The sequence below is a fragment of the Myotis daubentonii genome, chromosome 20 (genome assembly GCF_963259705.1).
Source record: "Myotis daubentonii chromosome 20, mMyoDau2.1, whole genome shotgun sequence".
NCBI lineage: Eukaryota > Metazoa > Chordata > Mammalia > Chiroptera > Vespertilionidae > Myotis > Myotis daubentonii.
This window is the reverse complement of record NC_081859.1, coordinates 3,512,412-3,528,238: the sequence shown is the minus strand read 5'-3', so window position 1 is coordinate 3,528,238 and position 15,827 is coordinate 3,512,412. Positions and strand designations below refer to the sequence as shown.

General features: G+C 54.5%; 1 protein-coding gene across 3 annotated transcripts; it reads left to right on the top strand.

Moving 5' to 3' along the window:
• Positions 1 to 51: 51 nt before the first annotated feature.
• On the top strand, positions 52 to 15,390 carry TAF5L (TATA-box binding protein associated factor 5 like). Of its 3 annotated transcripts, none has more exons than XM_059677707.1 (5): positions 52 to 254; positions 6,144 to 6,288; positions 7,127 to 7,231; positions 8,075 to 8,829; positions 12,223 to 15,390. In XM_059677707.1, the coding sequence occupies exons 2-5, from the start codon at positions 6,147 to 6,149 to the stop codon at positions 13,009 to 13,011; spliced, it is 1,791 nt and encodes a 596-aa protein (XP_059533690.1). In that variant the 5' UTR covers positions 52 to 254; positions 6,144 to 6,146; the 3' UTR covers positions 13,012 to 15,390. The 3 variants fall into 3 exon arrangements, 2 of the variants coding, with proteins under 2 accessions (XP_059533690.1, XP_059533691.1); XM_059677708.1 differs by lacking the exon at positions 52 to 254 and adding an exon at positions 411 to 510; XR_009450261.1 differs by lacking the exon at positions 52 to 254 and having other exon boundaries at positions 12,223 to 14,415; positions 14,513 to 15,390.
• The last annotated feature ends 437 nt before the right edge of the window (positions 15,391 to 15,827 follow it).

The window sequence follows — 15,827 nt, the reverse complement described above, 5'->3', positions numbered from 1 at the left end:
CCGAGGCGCCGCGCCCATTGGCGGAGACGGTTGCGCGTCGGCGGCCCGAGCGGCCCAGCCCGCGGCGCGCTCCGCGTCCGTCAGTCATGGGGCGGCCGCCCAGAGCCGCGGCGGGGGCGGCGGGGCGCGGGGCGCGGGGGCCCGGCTGAGCCGCCCGGCGGAGCGAGACCCTGCAGCAGGGACGACGGAGGCGGCAGCGGCCCGATCCCGGAGGCGGCGGCGGCGGGGGGAGCCGGAGCCGCCTGGGATGCTCAGTGCGTGCGGGGCGCGCGGGCGGGGAGGCCGGGGAGGGGGGGCGCGGGCCGGGCGCGCGCGCGGGCGGCGGGGCCCGGCGGGGGTGGGGGGCGCGCGGGCGGCGGGGCCGGGGGCGCGCGGGCGGCGGCGGTGGGGGCGGGGCGGGCGGGGCCGGCGCTGCGCGGGCGCGGCAGCCGCGCCTCCGCCCTGGGCCTGCGAGTCCCGGGCGGCCGCGGGCGGCGTGGCCTGCAATCGGCGGCGACACCTGGCTGGGCGGTGCGTTTCCCGCGCGGGCTGGGTCCTGCCGGGGCCGGACGATCGGCTGGGACGACCCGCCAGGCGTTGGGGGGTTTGGGGGGGGGGAGAGGGCACCGGGTCCAGGTCTCCTTCTCGTGGAAGGAAAAAGGAAATGTCTTTGGGGCGAACTCAAGAGTCAACTTCGCACATGGTGATGGTGGGCGGAGGATGTGAAACCGACTTGCGCCGGTGACAGGGGAGATCGGGAGGGAGACCGACCTGCCAGGTGGCCTTTGCGGGGGCTTTTGCGCCTGACAGCGGGGGGAGACGGGGGCGCTTAGGCGGGACTCGCGATCGCCAGGTAAGGCGTGGGGTCCGGAGCGAGTGGATGGTCAGGACAGGGGTGTCCTGTCCGGTTAGACTTGGCGGAAGTGGAGCCCGGCACGTGCCAAAGTGTCTGCATCGTGCGCATCTCGCGGCGGGCGCGTGGGCTTCTAGCACCGAAAGGTGGGTCGCGGGCTCGCCTGCCCCTGAGCTCACCTCTGACCTTGCAGGGTGGCACCTGGGGATGGTCGCTCCCGCTCGGGAGCAGCATTTGGGTGCTGTGTTGGGAGGAACCGGAGGAGGTGATACAAGTGTGTCCTATACCTGAGTTGGGGGGGGGGGTGGCGGGGGTGGAGGGATTGGGGAGGTGAGGACGGCGGCCGCATTCCCCAGCCTGGGTCCGGCTCTGCGTAAAAATCTTGCAAAGGAGAGTAGGAAGGGGAGTGTGTGCCACACCTTTACACTCGGAGAAACTTCGCGTGGGGGGTGGGGGCTCGGGGACTAACTACACCGGCCTGAGGTTGAAACCTGGAACCGTGTGTGACCTCCGCGTGCCTTGTTTTCTCTTCTGCAAAATGGAGCCACTGAGGTAGGGCTTGCACGGGGACCTAGGAAGGAATAGGGTAGGCCAGTGGTTCTCAACCTTCCTGATGCCGCGACCCTTTAATACAGCTCCTCATGCTGTGGTGACCCCCAACCATAAAATTATTTTCATGGCTATTTCATAACTGTCATGTTGCTACTGTTATGAATCGCCATGTAAATATCTGATATGCAGGATGTGTTTTCATGGTTACAAATTGAACATCATGAAAGCATAGCGATGAATCACAAAAACAATATGTAATTATATATGTTTTTCCGATGGTCTTAGGCCACCCCAAAGGGGTCGCGACCCACAGGTTGAGAACCGCTGAGGTAGGCGAAAGGACCCCACGGGTGGGCAGCGTGCTGTGAATATTAACTGTTAGCTGTCATCACTCCCTTTCTGTCGAAAGGCCTTCCAGGTGCCCTGTCGGCCTGAGTTCGCTGTGTGAACCGTGAAGCAAACTAACTCTGGTTTTGTCTTATGAGGTCCCCCATCCTTCCCGCCTGGAAAGTCACTGTTAAACTAGAAAAACCAAAGCGTTTTTCTCTGTGATCAGCGACGAGTCCGATGGGCGTCTGTTGGCACGGCTCTGTGGCTCCTGCCTCTGAACGTCAGGTCTGCGTGTGCTCCTGCCTCTGATGGTGGGTGAAGGTCTCACTTCACTGCTCAGGGACTGTGTGTGTATTTGGGCGGAGGCGGTTGTATGTGGTTGGTTTTTTAAAAAAATTTTTTTATTGATTTCAGAAGGGAGAGGGAGAGAGAGAGAATTACTATTACTCTGTCATAGTAATGATGACAGAGAATCATTGATTGGCTGCCTCCTGCCTGCAACCCCGGGCATGTGCCCTGACTGGGAATCGAACCGTGACCTCCTGGTTCATAGGTCCATGCTCAACCACGGAGCCACGCCAGCCGGGCTCAAGGAAGCTTTTGGAAGGAAAAGATGGAGCAGCTGAGCTGAGCTGGGACGCTTAGGTAGGACGTAGCCTGACCAGGTTGGAGGGCCAGTGTGGGTGGCTCCGGCGAATGGAGGAGCCTGAGGAAAGCCCCTGAAGTGAGAAGGTGGGTGTTACCCCCCCACACACACAGGCGGGTCGGAGTAACCTTGAAATGACACGGTGGAGACGGAGGGCTTTTCATCCTCCACGCGGGCGGAAGCAGTGGGACGTTTTTAAGATGAGCACAGAGGCCGTCAGATTAGCTCTTTGGATTAACAGGGCCTGCGGGCGGGTGGGGTTGGATTGAAGGTAGAGACGGCCCATCCGCTTGTCCTGGCAGCGTCCTGTGTGCCTGTGGCTTAACCGAGATAGACGTTTATTTGTTTCTTTTTAAATATATTTTTATTGACTTTGGAGAGGAAGAGAGGGGAGAGAGAGAGAGACAGAGAGAGAGAGAGAAAAACATCCATGGTGAGAGAGAATCATGGATGGGCTGCCTCCTGCACGCCCCCTACTGGGGATGGAGCCCACAACCCGGGCCTGTGCCCTGACCAGGAACCCAACCGTGACCTCCTGGTTCGCAGGTCGACGCTCAGCCGCTGAGCCACGCCGGCCGGGCCAGACACAGACATTTTAATCCGCGTGTGGAAGCTGAAAGAGCGCTTAGAGGAGGCACGAGGGAACCCTGAGGTCTTCCCTCTGCAAAATTAACTTCACGGATATGCGGTATCCGCCTGATTATAAGGCAGATGGCCCTCCGGAGAGGGCGGTACCACGTGGTTCAAATCTCTCCTGTTACAGGGCAGTCCCTCAGTTACCCTATTCCCGACAACCAGACGCTGTTTGGGCTAAAACAAGCTCAGTCGAAGCCAGTTTGGGGTATTTACACCATCAGCGGATGCAGTGCGTGAGGAATGAGAAGCGTTATGCCCACCTGGCCTGGGTAGAGGTTCCATGGAGGGCACCCTCTGAGGGTCCCAGAAATGCTCTGTCATGGCTGGTTGGGTGGATGCAGAGGCGATGTGCTCTGGAAAATGGAACTTGATGGTTCAGAGTGGCTACCATCGTCTAAGGGTGCCTGGTTCCCATGAGTCTTTGCAGCCCCCCACTTCTGTCTGTGGTTAAATGTAGTGAACGTGGCTGTGGTTTCTCCTGAACAGTTGTTACTATGAAGCAGGAAAATAATCATGTCCTGGTTTGATATAGCAACTTTGTTGGAGGATTCGTTAAACAGCGGGCACTACTGATACATGAGAAAGAGACAGGCGTTGTGTGAGAATCCTCGTTTTAAATTCCAGAAATACTAATAAGGTGGCATTCGGAATAAAGGTCTGTGATCGCCTATTTTTACCTGGAAAAGTTTAGATATTTTATGTAAGTTGAAAATTATGGGAAATTCTCAAATTTTAACAAAGATACTATATCCAAACTCAATTTAAATTTTAAAGATTTTTATCATTTACAAAAGCTAAGCAGGTAAAACTTGAAATTGCAATATGCGTCTCATGTCTGAGTCTCTCCAAAGACAGGTCTATTTTAAGGAGTTGTTTTTTTGTGTTTTGTTGTTGTTTTTTTAATGTGTCCATTTATGGATATTATTGCTATGGAAAACAGTTGGGGGAGGGGAACTGACTTCTCTGCAGATTTTTATTTTTGAGGATTTTTTTAACATGTTTTTACTGATTTTTAGAGAGAGGAGTGGAGAGGGAGAGAGAGATGGAAACATACATGATGAGAGAGAATCACTGAGCGGCTGCCTCCTGCACGCCCCCCACTGGGGATCGAGCCCACAACCCGGGCCTGTGCCCTGACCGGGAATCCAACCGTGACCTCCTGGTTCCTAGGTCGACGCTCAACCACTGAGCCACACCGGCCGGGCATGTCTCTGTGCTTTAGTTGAGTGTGGCTGTAAAAGAGAGTTAAAACCCGCATTCCTGCCCTTGGCATCCCTGTTCCCACCCTCGGGGAAGGTGCCATGTTGTAACTGATGGTTTGGGTCCATAGAAGCTGCCGTTTGGGGCAGCTAACCGGCAGATTGGTTAAAATGCGAATTTACAAAGCCGTTCCCAGCGACCCCAAATGCGGCCAGTTTTTCCTGTTGTTCGTTTTCACCCCTTGCTGGTGACGCCCCTGCGACTTTCCTATCTTTCTCCCTCCTCCTCCTCCTCCTCCTCCTCCTCCTCCTCCTCCTCCTCCTCAGACCTGCACACAGATCGTTGCCCCTCGAGGACACGGTGGCACTGCAGGGCCTGTTCTCTTGTCTCCGTTTTCCTGTCTTTCACGCGCTCACTCGTGGGTTTTTCTGTAGAGATAGCATCCCTTCCTCCCCTCTTGCTGGGAACAAAAAGGGAGACACATTGAGACAAGATACGCTCCCATGGCAACAAGAGATTGGCAGTGAAAAATCTGGAAAAGTTTTAGTTAGCCTCGGCTAAAATACGAGGAATCGGGCTGCTTTGGGAGAGTTTAGAGACGAAGATTCTTGAAGTTAGATTAAAAGGAGCTTTAGCCGGGGGGCGAGGGTGGGGCTGGGGGAGCCCTGACTTTGGGCCAAACTGGGGAGGGACCGTACTGTCGCCGTCTCTCTATGCCTTTATTTATTTTATTTTATTTTTCTAAATATAACATTGAATCAGGGTCTCGGGGCTGAAAATATTTGCACACACACACACACACACACACACACGCACACACACACACACGATGCCTAAGCGTAGCCAGGTTAGGGACCCGGGTTACTGGAACCGTCAAACTGATACAGTAACGCTTACCAGTAACCGCAGCTCAACGATGATCTGTCTTCACTGACGGACAGGTGAACGCGGGGCAGGGATCCCCACTCTCCAAGTAGCGGAATCCTCCCGTTCGCAATTAAAGAACCTTTCTTAAAAAATAACCGAAGCCCCGGCCGGCACGGCCCTCCTACTGCAGGGTTACTCGCTCCGTTCCCGGTTGAGGACAGGTACCTGCGTTGCAGGTCCCATCCCTGGCCCCACCAATCGGTGTTTCCCTTGAGCATTGACGTTTCTCTCTCCCTCCCTAAAAACCAATGAGAACATATCCTCGGGCGAGGATTAAAAGCAGAATCGTCTAAGTTGTCAACACAGCGGAAGACTTCTAATAACCCGGTGGGGCAATTGTTTTGTGGCATCGCTGAATCGCAGCCAGATCAGACCCAGTGCCCCTCCATTTAAACAAAGCTTTCTGAGACTCGATCCCCAGTAGAGAAGGCACGGGAGGCAGCTGATCTATGACTCTCTCTCATCATTGACGTTTCTATCTCTCTCTCCCTCTCCCTTCCTCTCTGAAATCAATAAAAAATATATTTAAGAGAGAGAGAGAGCATAGCATTCCCTGTCCATGAGGAGCCCCTCCCTTTCCCTGCACCTCTTCAGCCCGATCCTGAATTTCCCAGGCCTTGGCCTGGGTGCCGCCTCCCGCCTGCTTCTCGGCCTGGGGAGCCGGCAGGAGACCTGAAGGGCCCGGGATCCCGCTGGTCTTGTGTGCGCGTTGAATGCGTCTCTAAGGAAAAGCTTGGGGTGGGGGGAGGGTGGGGCGCGGTGGAAATCTGGGCGTCCAGTTGAGTCGGGGTGATCTGCGGGGTTCCACCACTGACAGTGGCCGTGGTACCATCACCACCGGGGACGACAGAGACAGACGTGGGCACCGGCTGGTCCTCGAGGGATGCGTGTGGCTTCTTAGCTGCTGGCGGGGCCGGTCCTTCCTACCGTTGACTTTCCGTGAGGGAGGCGCCCCGTCTGGATGGGATGCGCCCCCAGATCCCTGACCGTCCCGTGTTCTGGTCCCCCCCCCCCCCCCAGGTCATGAAACGGGTGCGCACCGAGCAGATTCAGATGGCCGTGTCCTGCTACCTCAAACGCCGGCAGTACGTGGACACCGACGGTCCCCTGAAGCAAGGCCTGCGCCTGTCCCAGACCCCCGAGGAGATGGCAGCCAACCTCACAGGTGGGTGCGGGCCGCTGCGGGCGGGCGAGCTGGAGAGGGGGACGCATGGCAAGGTCCCTTCCGCTCTGAAGCCCATGAACATATATGTTTTTTTAAAATACCACCATTGCCCGGCCGGCATGGCTCAGTGGTTTGAGCATCGACCTACGAACCAGGAGGTCACAGTTCCATTCCCAGTCAGGGCACATGCCCGGATTGCGGACGCCATCCCCAGTAGGGGGCAGCCGATCCATGATTCTCTCTCCTCATTGATGTTTCTATCTCTCCCCTCCCCCTCCTCTCTGAAGTCAATAAAAATATATTTTTTTAAAATGTCACCATTGACAGCCTTGAAACAAGGAGAGAATGCTGGTTTTAAAAGGAAGGGACATTCTCAGGACCCACAGAAAATTATACATTTAAATATGTAGTAAAAATGTGAAGTTGAGGACACCCCCAGAAAACAGAGCAGAAAGACCAGTGGGATATGGGGGGCGGAGGGGAGATGAAAGATCAGTTCAGGAATCTGCCCTGGACGCAGTAGGAGAGCCAGAGAAAAACCAGGGGCATCAGCAAAATGATTCCAGCCCGGCCGACGTGCCTCAGCAGTTGAGTATTGGCCCAAGAACCAGGAGGTCGCGGGTTCGATTCCCGGTCAGGGCACAGGCCCGGGCTGCGGGCTTGGTGATCCCCGTCGGAGGTGTGCAGGAGGCAGCCCATCAGCGACTCTCTCTCATCATGGATGTTTCTATTTCTCTCCCTCTCCCTCCCCCCTCTCTGAAATCAATAGAGATTATGTTTGTAAAAGAAGAAGAATAATTCTTTTTCCGTCCCCATCTGTGTGTCTTCTCCGCCTTAGTCCAAACAGAGTCTGGCTGTGCCAACGTCGTGTCGGCCGCCCCGTGCCAGGCGGAGCCCCAGCAGTATGAGGTGCAGTTCGGGCGGCTGCGGACCTTCCTCACCGGTGAGTACCCGGCGCCCGGAGCCTCGTCGGATGAAGAACGCGGCGTGGGGATTTTCCTCGGAGCCTGTTACATTGCAGGCACGGCGCTGGGCTAGAGAATCAACCGTAGTTTACCGCCCTGACCGGTCTGGCTCAGTGGACAGAGCGTCGGCCTGCGGACTGAAGGGTCCCGGGTTCGATTCCGGTCAAGGGCATGTACCTTGGTTGCAGGCACATCCCCAGTAGGGAGTGTGCAGGAGGCAGCTGATCGATGTTTCTCTCTCATCGATGTTTCTAACTCTCTGTAATAAATTAATAAAATATATTTAAATTAAAATAAAAAGAAATATTAAAACAATAAAAGGTAGTTTACCACTTGCCTCAGACTTATGGTCTTTGGAATTTCTGAGAGAGTTGAAGGACAAGGTTAAAGTTGGCAAGGGCGAGGGCTCTGGGTGTATTTTTGTGGTATTGTTTATATCTATATATATATATATTTACTTATTTATTTTATTGATTTCAGAAAGGAAGGGAGAGGGAGAGATAGAAACATCCACGGTGAGAGAGAACCATGGATCGGCTGCCTCCTGCACGCCTCACACTGGGGATCGAGCCCGCAACCCGGGCCTGTGCCCTTGACCGGGAATCGAACCCTGACCTCCTGGTTCATAGGTCGACGCTCAACCACTGAGCCACACCGGCCGGGCTTTGTTGGGCTCATATTTCAGTCACCAGCCTCAGAAACCAGGGTCCTGACACCATGTGGTGGGGCGGGGCGGGGGGGGGGGCGGGGGGCTCCCCGGGAGGGCCCCCCGCGCTCTGCGATGATGCTGACTGTCCAGCGCGCCCCTCTTCTCGTTGTAGATTCCGATTCCCAGCACAGCCAGGAAGTGATGCCTCTCCTGTACCCCCTCTTCGTCTACCTCCACCTCCACCTGGTCCAGAACAGCCCCAAGAGCACCGCCGAGAGCTTCTACAGCCGCTTCCACGGCCTGTTCCTGCACAACGCCAGCCAGAGGGACGTGGTCGAGCAGCTGCAGGCCACGCAGACCCTGCAGGACATCCTGTCCAACCTCAAGCTCCGCGCCTTCCTGGACAGCAAGTACGTGGTCCGCCTGCCGGAGGACAGCTACCACTACCTGATCCGCTACCTCCAGAGCGACAACAACGCCGCACTGTGCCGGGTCCTCACCCTGCACATCCACCTGGACGTGCAGCCCGCCAAGAGGACCGACTACCAGCTCTACGCCGGCGGTGGCGGCGGCGGCGGCGGCGGTGGCGGCTCCTCCTCGCGGGGCGAGGGCGGCGGCCTGGAGCCCGCCGACGTGCCCGGGGGCCCGATCCTGCAGAACGAGGCCGCCCTGGACGTCCTGCAGGAGAGCATCCGGCGGGTCAAGGAGGGCCCGCCCTCCCTCACCACCATCTGCGTCTATGCCTTCTACCACACGGAGCAGCTGCTGAACGCCGCCGAGATCTCCCCCGACGGCAAGCTGCTGGCCGCCGGCTTCGACAACTCCTGCATCAAACTCTGGAGCCTCCGGTCCAAGAAGTTGAAAGCCGAGCCCCACCAGGTGGACGTGTCCCGCATCCGCCTGGCCTGTGACATCCTGGAAGAGCAGGTAGGGGGTCCTGCTCCCTTCCCCGCACCTGCCTCGCTTGTCTGCTTAGAACAGGGGTCGGCAAACTGCGGCTCGCCAGCCACATGCGGCTCTCTGGCCCCTTGAGTGTGGCTCTTCCTAAGCCTTAGGAGGACCCTAATTAAGTGAATAACAATGTACCTACCGATATAGTTTAAGTTCAAAAAATTTGGCTCTCAAAAGCAATTTCAGTCGTCGTACTGTTGGTATTTGGCTCTGTGGACTAATGAGTTTGCCGACCACTGGCCTAGAATATTCTTTCCAGACGTGACTGATCTTACAGAGCAGGGACTTTTTGACTTATAACCCTCATCCGATAGCAAACTCATGCCGTGTAACCTGCAGCCTTTGAGTCCTGCACATGCCTAACCTCGGAAGAGATGAATATTATTGTGTGTTTTTTAATATAGATTTTTATTGATTGCAGAGAGGAAGGGAGAGGGAGAGAGAAACATCCATGATGAGAGGGAATCATGGATAAGCTGCCTCCTGCACGCCCCACACTGGGGATCGAGCCCACAACCTGGGCATGCGCCCTGGTTGGGAATTGAACCGCGACCTCCTGGTTCACAGGTCAACGCTCGGCCAGGCACTCCCATAGTTAAGTTCTCATATAAACTTCTGGAGTAGAGCAATGAGTCATTCTTGAAATGTTGAAGTGTTGTTGTAACCTCTTTGGAATGGAAAGCACTAATATTCGTGGTCACAGTGGAACCGTAAGCTCCCAAATGCTAACGTGTTTTTAGTCCCCGGTGCCTGCCACGGCCATTTTGAACATGGGTGGACACGCATGTGTATTTTCCCTCAACGCTGTACACATTGGAGCCTTTGCTTCATTTCAGTTTAATGGTTTTTTCAAGTAGAAGTTAAAAGGATGCCCTTTTCCTAGGCGAGAACCTAAAGCTCACATATACATTTATTTATACACCCACCACGGCAATGGGTGATAGAATCTTCATCTCGCTGCCCTTCATTCTGGTAGGGTTTCATGAAAACCCACCGTGATTGATGAATCCGGGGTCGAGGCGGCTGTAGCTTTAAGGAGCCTGCCTGTGAGCGAGTGAAGGTTTTGGACACAGACAGTGTCCTGGTGGGGGAGATGCTGGGGGTGGGGCGGAGCTTCCCCCCGGGGACCAGGGCGGCTGTCTTCCCGGCTGTCCCCCACACAGGAAGTCTGTCCGAGAATCACAGGGTCACTGGGCTGTAGAGTCTCCAGGCCTTAGGTTCCTCCTTCGGGGAAATGTTTGCGACCCTCCGGAAAGCCACGGTTCTAAAGCCGCATCTCTCTTCCCTCGTGGACACCAGCAGTGCGTGCCTGGTCACAGGGTGTGCGTGCCATTTACTGGTGATCGTGCCTGTCTGGCTTACTGTTCTGATGGGCCCAGGGTTAGTTTTGGCTACACGGCTACAGTGGTTCTGTATTCATCATGCACTGAGCCCGGCCGGCGTGGCTCAGTGGTTGAGCGTCAAGCTGTGAACCAGGAGGTCAGGGTTCGATTCCCGGTCAGGGCACAGGCCCGGGTTGCGGGCTCGATCCCCAGTGTGGGGCGTGCAGGAGGCGGCCGGTCCATGATTCTCTCTCATCATGGATGTTTCTGTCTTTCTCCCCCTCTCCCTTCTTCTCTGAAATCAATAATATATATATATATATATATATATATATATATATATATATATATATATACTAGAGGTCTGATACATGAAATTCTTGCAAGGGGCTAGGCCAGTGATGGCGAACCTATGACACGCCTGTCAGAGGTGACACGCGAACTCATTTTTTTGGTTGATTTTTCTTTGTTAAATGGCATTTAAATAGATAAAATAAATATCAAAAACATAAGTCTTTGTTTTACTATGGTTGCAAAGATCAAAAAATTTCTATATGTGACACGGCACCAGAGTTAAGTTAGGGTTTTCCAAAACGCTGACACGCCGAGCTCGAAAGGTTCGCCATCACTGGGCTAGGCCCTCGCAGCCCTGGCTTTGTCCGGATGGTCGTTCCGCTGTTCGGCCATCCGGTCCAATTAGCATATTACGCTTTTATTATCATAGATGTTTTAAATCATGAAACTGAGACCAGGTCTGTGCAGGCGTGGGCGCTAGGACGTGTCGGGATTGGTCTCAGTGGGCTAGACACGGAGCCGCGTGGCTCCTAAAGCAGCCAGACCTGACCTGCCCCTGGAGTGAAAGCACTGAAGGCTGAGCATACACTGAGAGGTAAATCCTTTCGGACAGCGGCTCTCAGCATCCACTAGGAAAGTCGCCATAGGCTGCCCTGTCAGTCGGCTTTGGAAATCCCTTAGCCTCGACCCAAGAGTGAGACCCACAGACATCGCTCCATAAACAGCCTCACGTTGCTGTAGCTTTTTTTTTTTTTTTTAATATACTTTATAGATTTTTTACAAAGAGGAAGGGAGGGGGATAGAGAATTAGAAACATCAATTCAGCTGCCTCCTGCTGTCGAGTAAGACTCCCTCCACGTTCTGCGTGGAGTAGCGTTCGGTATCTGAAAGAGGAGCCGCACAGCAAATGAGAGAAAAAGACAGGAGATAATTTTGCAATATTGGGGGACCAGGCGGCAAGTCCCGAAGGACTTCCCCTGATGCTCAGGCCTCACCAAGCTTTTATCGATCTGGAGTAGCCCTTAGGGTAAGGAGGTTCCAATGACACACAGATCAGCAAACAATTTCCAGGAATAGACAAAGTATCTGATTAGCTCATCAATAGATTTCCGGGAGTATCTGATTAACAATAATCAACAAGGATCTACATAAGTATCTAAGGAATTAAGGGAACTGAGGTGGGGATGCTTCAGCCATTATTACCTAAATTAACTGGGTGGTTCCTAGATTAACTGGGTGGTGCACAGCCCTGACCTTTGCTAGGACTTTCAAGGGCTACTAGCTTTTGGGGGTCTCTGTCTAAACTCAGCTAGTGAAGACAATGAATGGACTCCGGCATCCTGCACACTCCCTACTGGGGATGTGCCCGCAACCCAGGGACATGCCCTTGACCGGAATCGAACCTGGGACCTTTCAGTCCGCAGGCCGACGCTCTATCCACTGAGCCAAACCGGTTAGGGCTGCTGTAGCTTTGGCTGGGCTAAATCCTTGGCTGCAAAACGCATGGAAGGAAAGAGGGGTGTGAGCTGTCGGGGACTTTTTACTCGGTCACGCGGTTATGGGCCGATCTCCTGGGGTCGCCCTTAAGAGCGAGACCCCTGTCATGTCCCGGGTAGGTGCTATTTCCCAAGCAGCGCCCCCCCTTTCCGCCTGCCCCCCCACCCCCACCTGCTGCCCCGAGATGGTGTTTCCCACACGGACCACTAAACATCTCTTCTTGTGTCCCCTTTGCGGCCCCGCCCGGCGTGCCCAGGAGGAGGAGGAGGAGGCCGAGATGAAGACGCTGCGGGGCCACTGCGGGCCCGTGTACAGCACGCGCTTCCTCGCCGACGGCTCGGGGCTGCTGTCCTGCTCCGAGGACATGTCCATCCGCTACTGGGACCTGGGGACCTTCACCAACGCGGTGCTGTACCAGGGCCACGCCTACCCCGTGTGGGACCTGGACATCAGCCCCTACAGCCTGTACTTCGCCAGCGGGTCCCACGACCGCACCGCGCGGCTGTGGTCCTTCGATCGGACGTACCCGGTGCGGATCTACGCGGGCCACCTGGCGGACGTGGACTGCGTCCGGTTCCACCCCAACTCCAACTACCTGGCCACGGGCTCCACCGACAAGACGGTGCGGCTGTGGAGCGCCCAGCAGGGGAACTCGGTGAGGCTGTTCACGGGCCACCGCGGCCCCGTGCTGTCCCTCGCCTTCTCCCCCAACGGGAAGTACCTGGCGTCGGCGGGCGAGGACCAGCGGCTGAAGCTCTGGGACCTGGCCTCCGGGAGCCTCTACAAGGAGCTGCGCGGCCACACGGACAACATCACCAGCCTCGCCTTCAGCCCGGACAGCAGCCTGGTGGCCTCGGCGTCCATGGACAACTCCGTGCGCATCTGGGACATCCGCAACAGCTTCTGCAGCGCGGCCGCCGACGGCTCCTCGGGCGAGCTGGTGGGCGTGTACACGGGGCAGATGAGCAACGTCCTGAGCGTGCAGTTCATGGCCTGCAACCTCCTCCTGGTGACGGGAATCACGCAAGAAAATCAGGAACATTGATTTTTTTTTTTTTTTTTTTTTTTTTTACACCCTCGTGGTGACGGACTGGGTGGCCGTGGAGCGAGGGCTCCGGGCTGCATCTGACGATCGAATCACTGACTGACTGTGAAAGACTCCCCGCCTCTCCCCGTCTCTCCCCGTGTCCCATGCGGGCACCCCTTCCTCGGCCCCCCCCCCCCAGTGTCCAGGACGCGGGGGCGGGGAGGGGGTACGGACAGGTCATGGTGGTGATGAGCGGACGCGAGATCAAGAATTGGGATGCTCTGGAGGTGGGGGGGCACGTTCTTCCAAAGAGGCCCCCGTGTCCTCGCGAGAGCGCCTCCTGTCTGTCTCATTCTCCCCCCTCCTCCCCTTTGTGGAACCACAATGCTGCTGCTGACCCGCTGGGGGACCCACTTTGGTCCCAGGAGGGTCGCAGGTCACAGCCGCTGGCTGGCGGGAATGCAGGGGTGGGGGCGAGGAGCATCCAGGATTTTTATTGTTATTATAATTATAGTAATGATGATGATGATGATGATGGAGAAGGGGGCACCTAGCACTGGCAGAGGCGTCTCTCTGCTCGCCACCTTCAGGTCCTGCTCCCAGCTCTGATGCTTGGCATTTTGAGGTTCAGGGAACCCGGGGGCTCCGGGAGCGCAGTGTCTGGTGGGAAAGGGAGGATTTCTGGGCGACGGGTGGGTCGCCCCCTTCCCCCTTCCCCCCGACGTGTTCCTAGAAGTGGGTGCATCCAGTGGAGGAAGCCTGGGGCTCGGGCAGTGATGGTGGGAAAGCGAGACCTCGTGGCTCACTTCTGTGAACAAGCCTCCGCCCCCCCCCATTCCCCCCACCCCGGGCCCCCGAAATGTCGGGAAGAAATGAAAATAATGTGAGGTGATCAGTCCGGAGGCAGAATGAGAAAGCGTTGGCTTCCCCCGCCAGCGTACGGTCAGAGGGGTGGCTTTTCCGGCCTTTGGCTCCTTGAGGTCACTGCTCCTGCCTCCTGCATTGCAGCGGCAGCTCGATGCACGCCTCGTGAAACACACTGTAAGCACCATGCACGCACCCGAAAACCCCGAGGACAGCGCCAGGTCTGATTTGTGGGCAGAGGATTCAATCTTTCTGGTTTTTTGTTTTTTTTCCCCCTGAAAAGAGTTATTTTGTATTTTGTTTTCTATTAAAATGTATTTAGTTTCCCAAAAACAAAGTGTGGGCATCTCATTTAAGCTGTGAGGAGAGGCGGGTGTGGCCTGGACTCCGGGCCGGACCAGCCCCTCGAAGGTGCACCTCTGCGCGCTGCTCAGCTCGCTTGGAATCACGCTTCCTCGACATTCCCGCGGCTCACCGATCGCATTTCATACCGTTCGGACATCCCAGACTGCCATGCTGACCGGAGAAAACGTCTGCGTTGCCACCCAGAGTTATTTGGTGAGATTCTACTTCCAGTTCTCCTCCTCAAAAGACCCCATTACAAAATCGCTAGGGGGTGTTAATGAACTCGAACTATTTATTGAACCATTTCCAGGTAAAGGACTCGTTCAGAGATGTCAATGACGCCAGAATTTCTACAGTGTGCTTCCCACGTGTCATTTTCTGGCAAGGACACGAGAATTCCCAGGAGGGTGTCTAGGGAGACTCTAGAATTCTGTGCCAAAAAACTTTTTTTTTTTTACTTGAGCCTAAGGTGCTAATAGGACATGTTTCTTATAGATAAAAATATATATTTGAGACATTGCAAGAAGGATCCTTTGGCAACTTAAGACAGTTATGACCTTCCACGGGGCCTGCAGGGAAAAGCCTAGAATATGCAGGCGTGTGCTCATCTGTACGGAGTGAACCCCTCCGCTGGATTGTACGGCGTATTGCTAGAAATAATGAAATTCTCCGATTGGACCGAATCATTCTCAGAAGTGGAAATATCACTGATCTGGAAGCTTTTGTTTGTTTGTTTGTTTTTTAATGCAGAACTTCTTTGATTAAATGCAGAAATGTATAGGTTGGTCAGTCTTCACCTTGCCGATCATGTATATATACTTTTGTGATTTCAATGGAAGCTCTTAATGATTTGCATGTTTGGCCTATTTTTCCTTTTTCTTGTGTGTGCTCATTTTAATGATGTGGGGTCATCAAACCTTCTAGAACGCCCCTCACAACTTTCCCCCAAATCTTGGAACTGTTATGAGGTGGGTGGGTGTGTGTGTCTGTGTGTCCACAAGAGTGTACAGAGGACGCGGGCACCCCCTTTAGGTGGCTCCCTGCTGTCTTATTTCCTCTTCAGAGCAGTCCTATGGTGTGGACAAGGACGGGTGATGCTACCATTTTGTATTGAAAATAACCTAAAGCCTAAAAAAAAAAAAGCTATATAATTTATTTTTTTGGAATAAAGAAACTTTAGAATATTCAGTTATTTTGAACCACAATGATGAATCTGTGATGTGTATATGGTGTGGGCGGGGCACAGCTGAAATAATCTTACACTGACAGGCTCAGTAAATCCGATTGTAAATTTTAAGTTTAGCCGTAGACTGGCCGGAAGAAAGAAAGAATTACGATAAAGGAAAGTCCTGAACAGAGAAAACGGGAAACGGTGAAAAGTTTTTCAATTCAAGGTCTAGCTTCTAAGGAGACGACGGCTAGCTTTTCATTGGTTTCATGCGTGTATTAAAAAATGTCTTGGTTGTATAAAAATAAAAAAGGGGGCATTTTTTTGAGTACGTAGGCTTCTCATTTTGCTGTTGCCCTGACTGGTATTTAAGTATATGGATTAAAAACCTAGTCTGTACTTCAACCTGGCTTTCAGTTGCTTGTTTGGGAAATGTGTCCGTTCACTCTATTGGCCA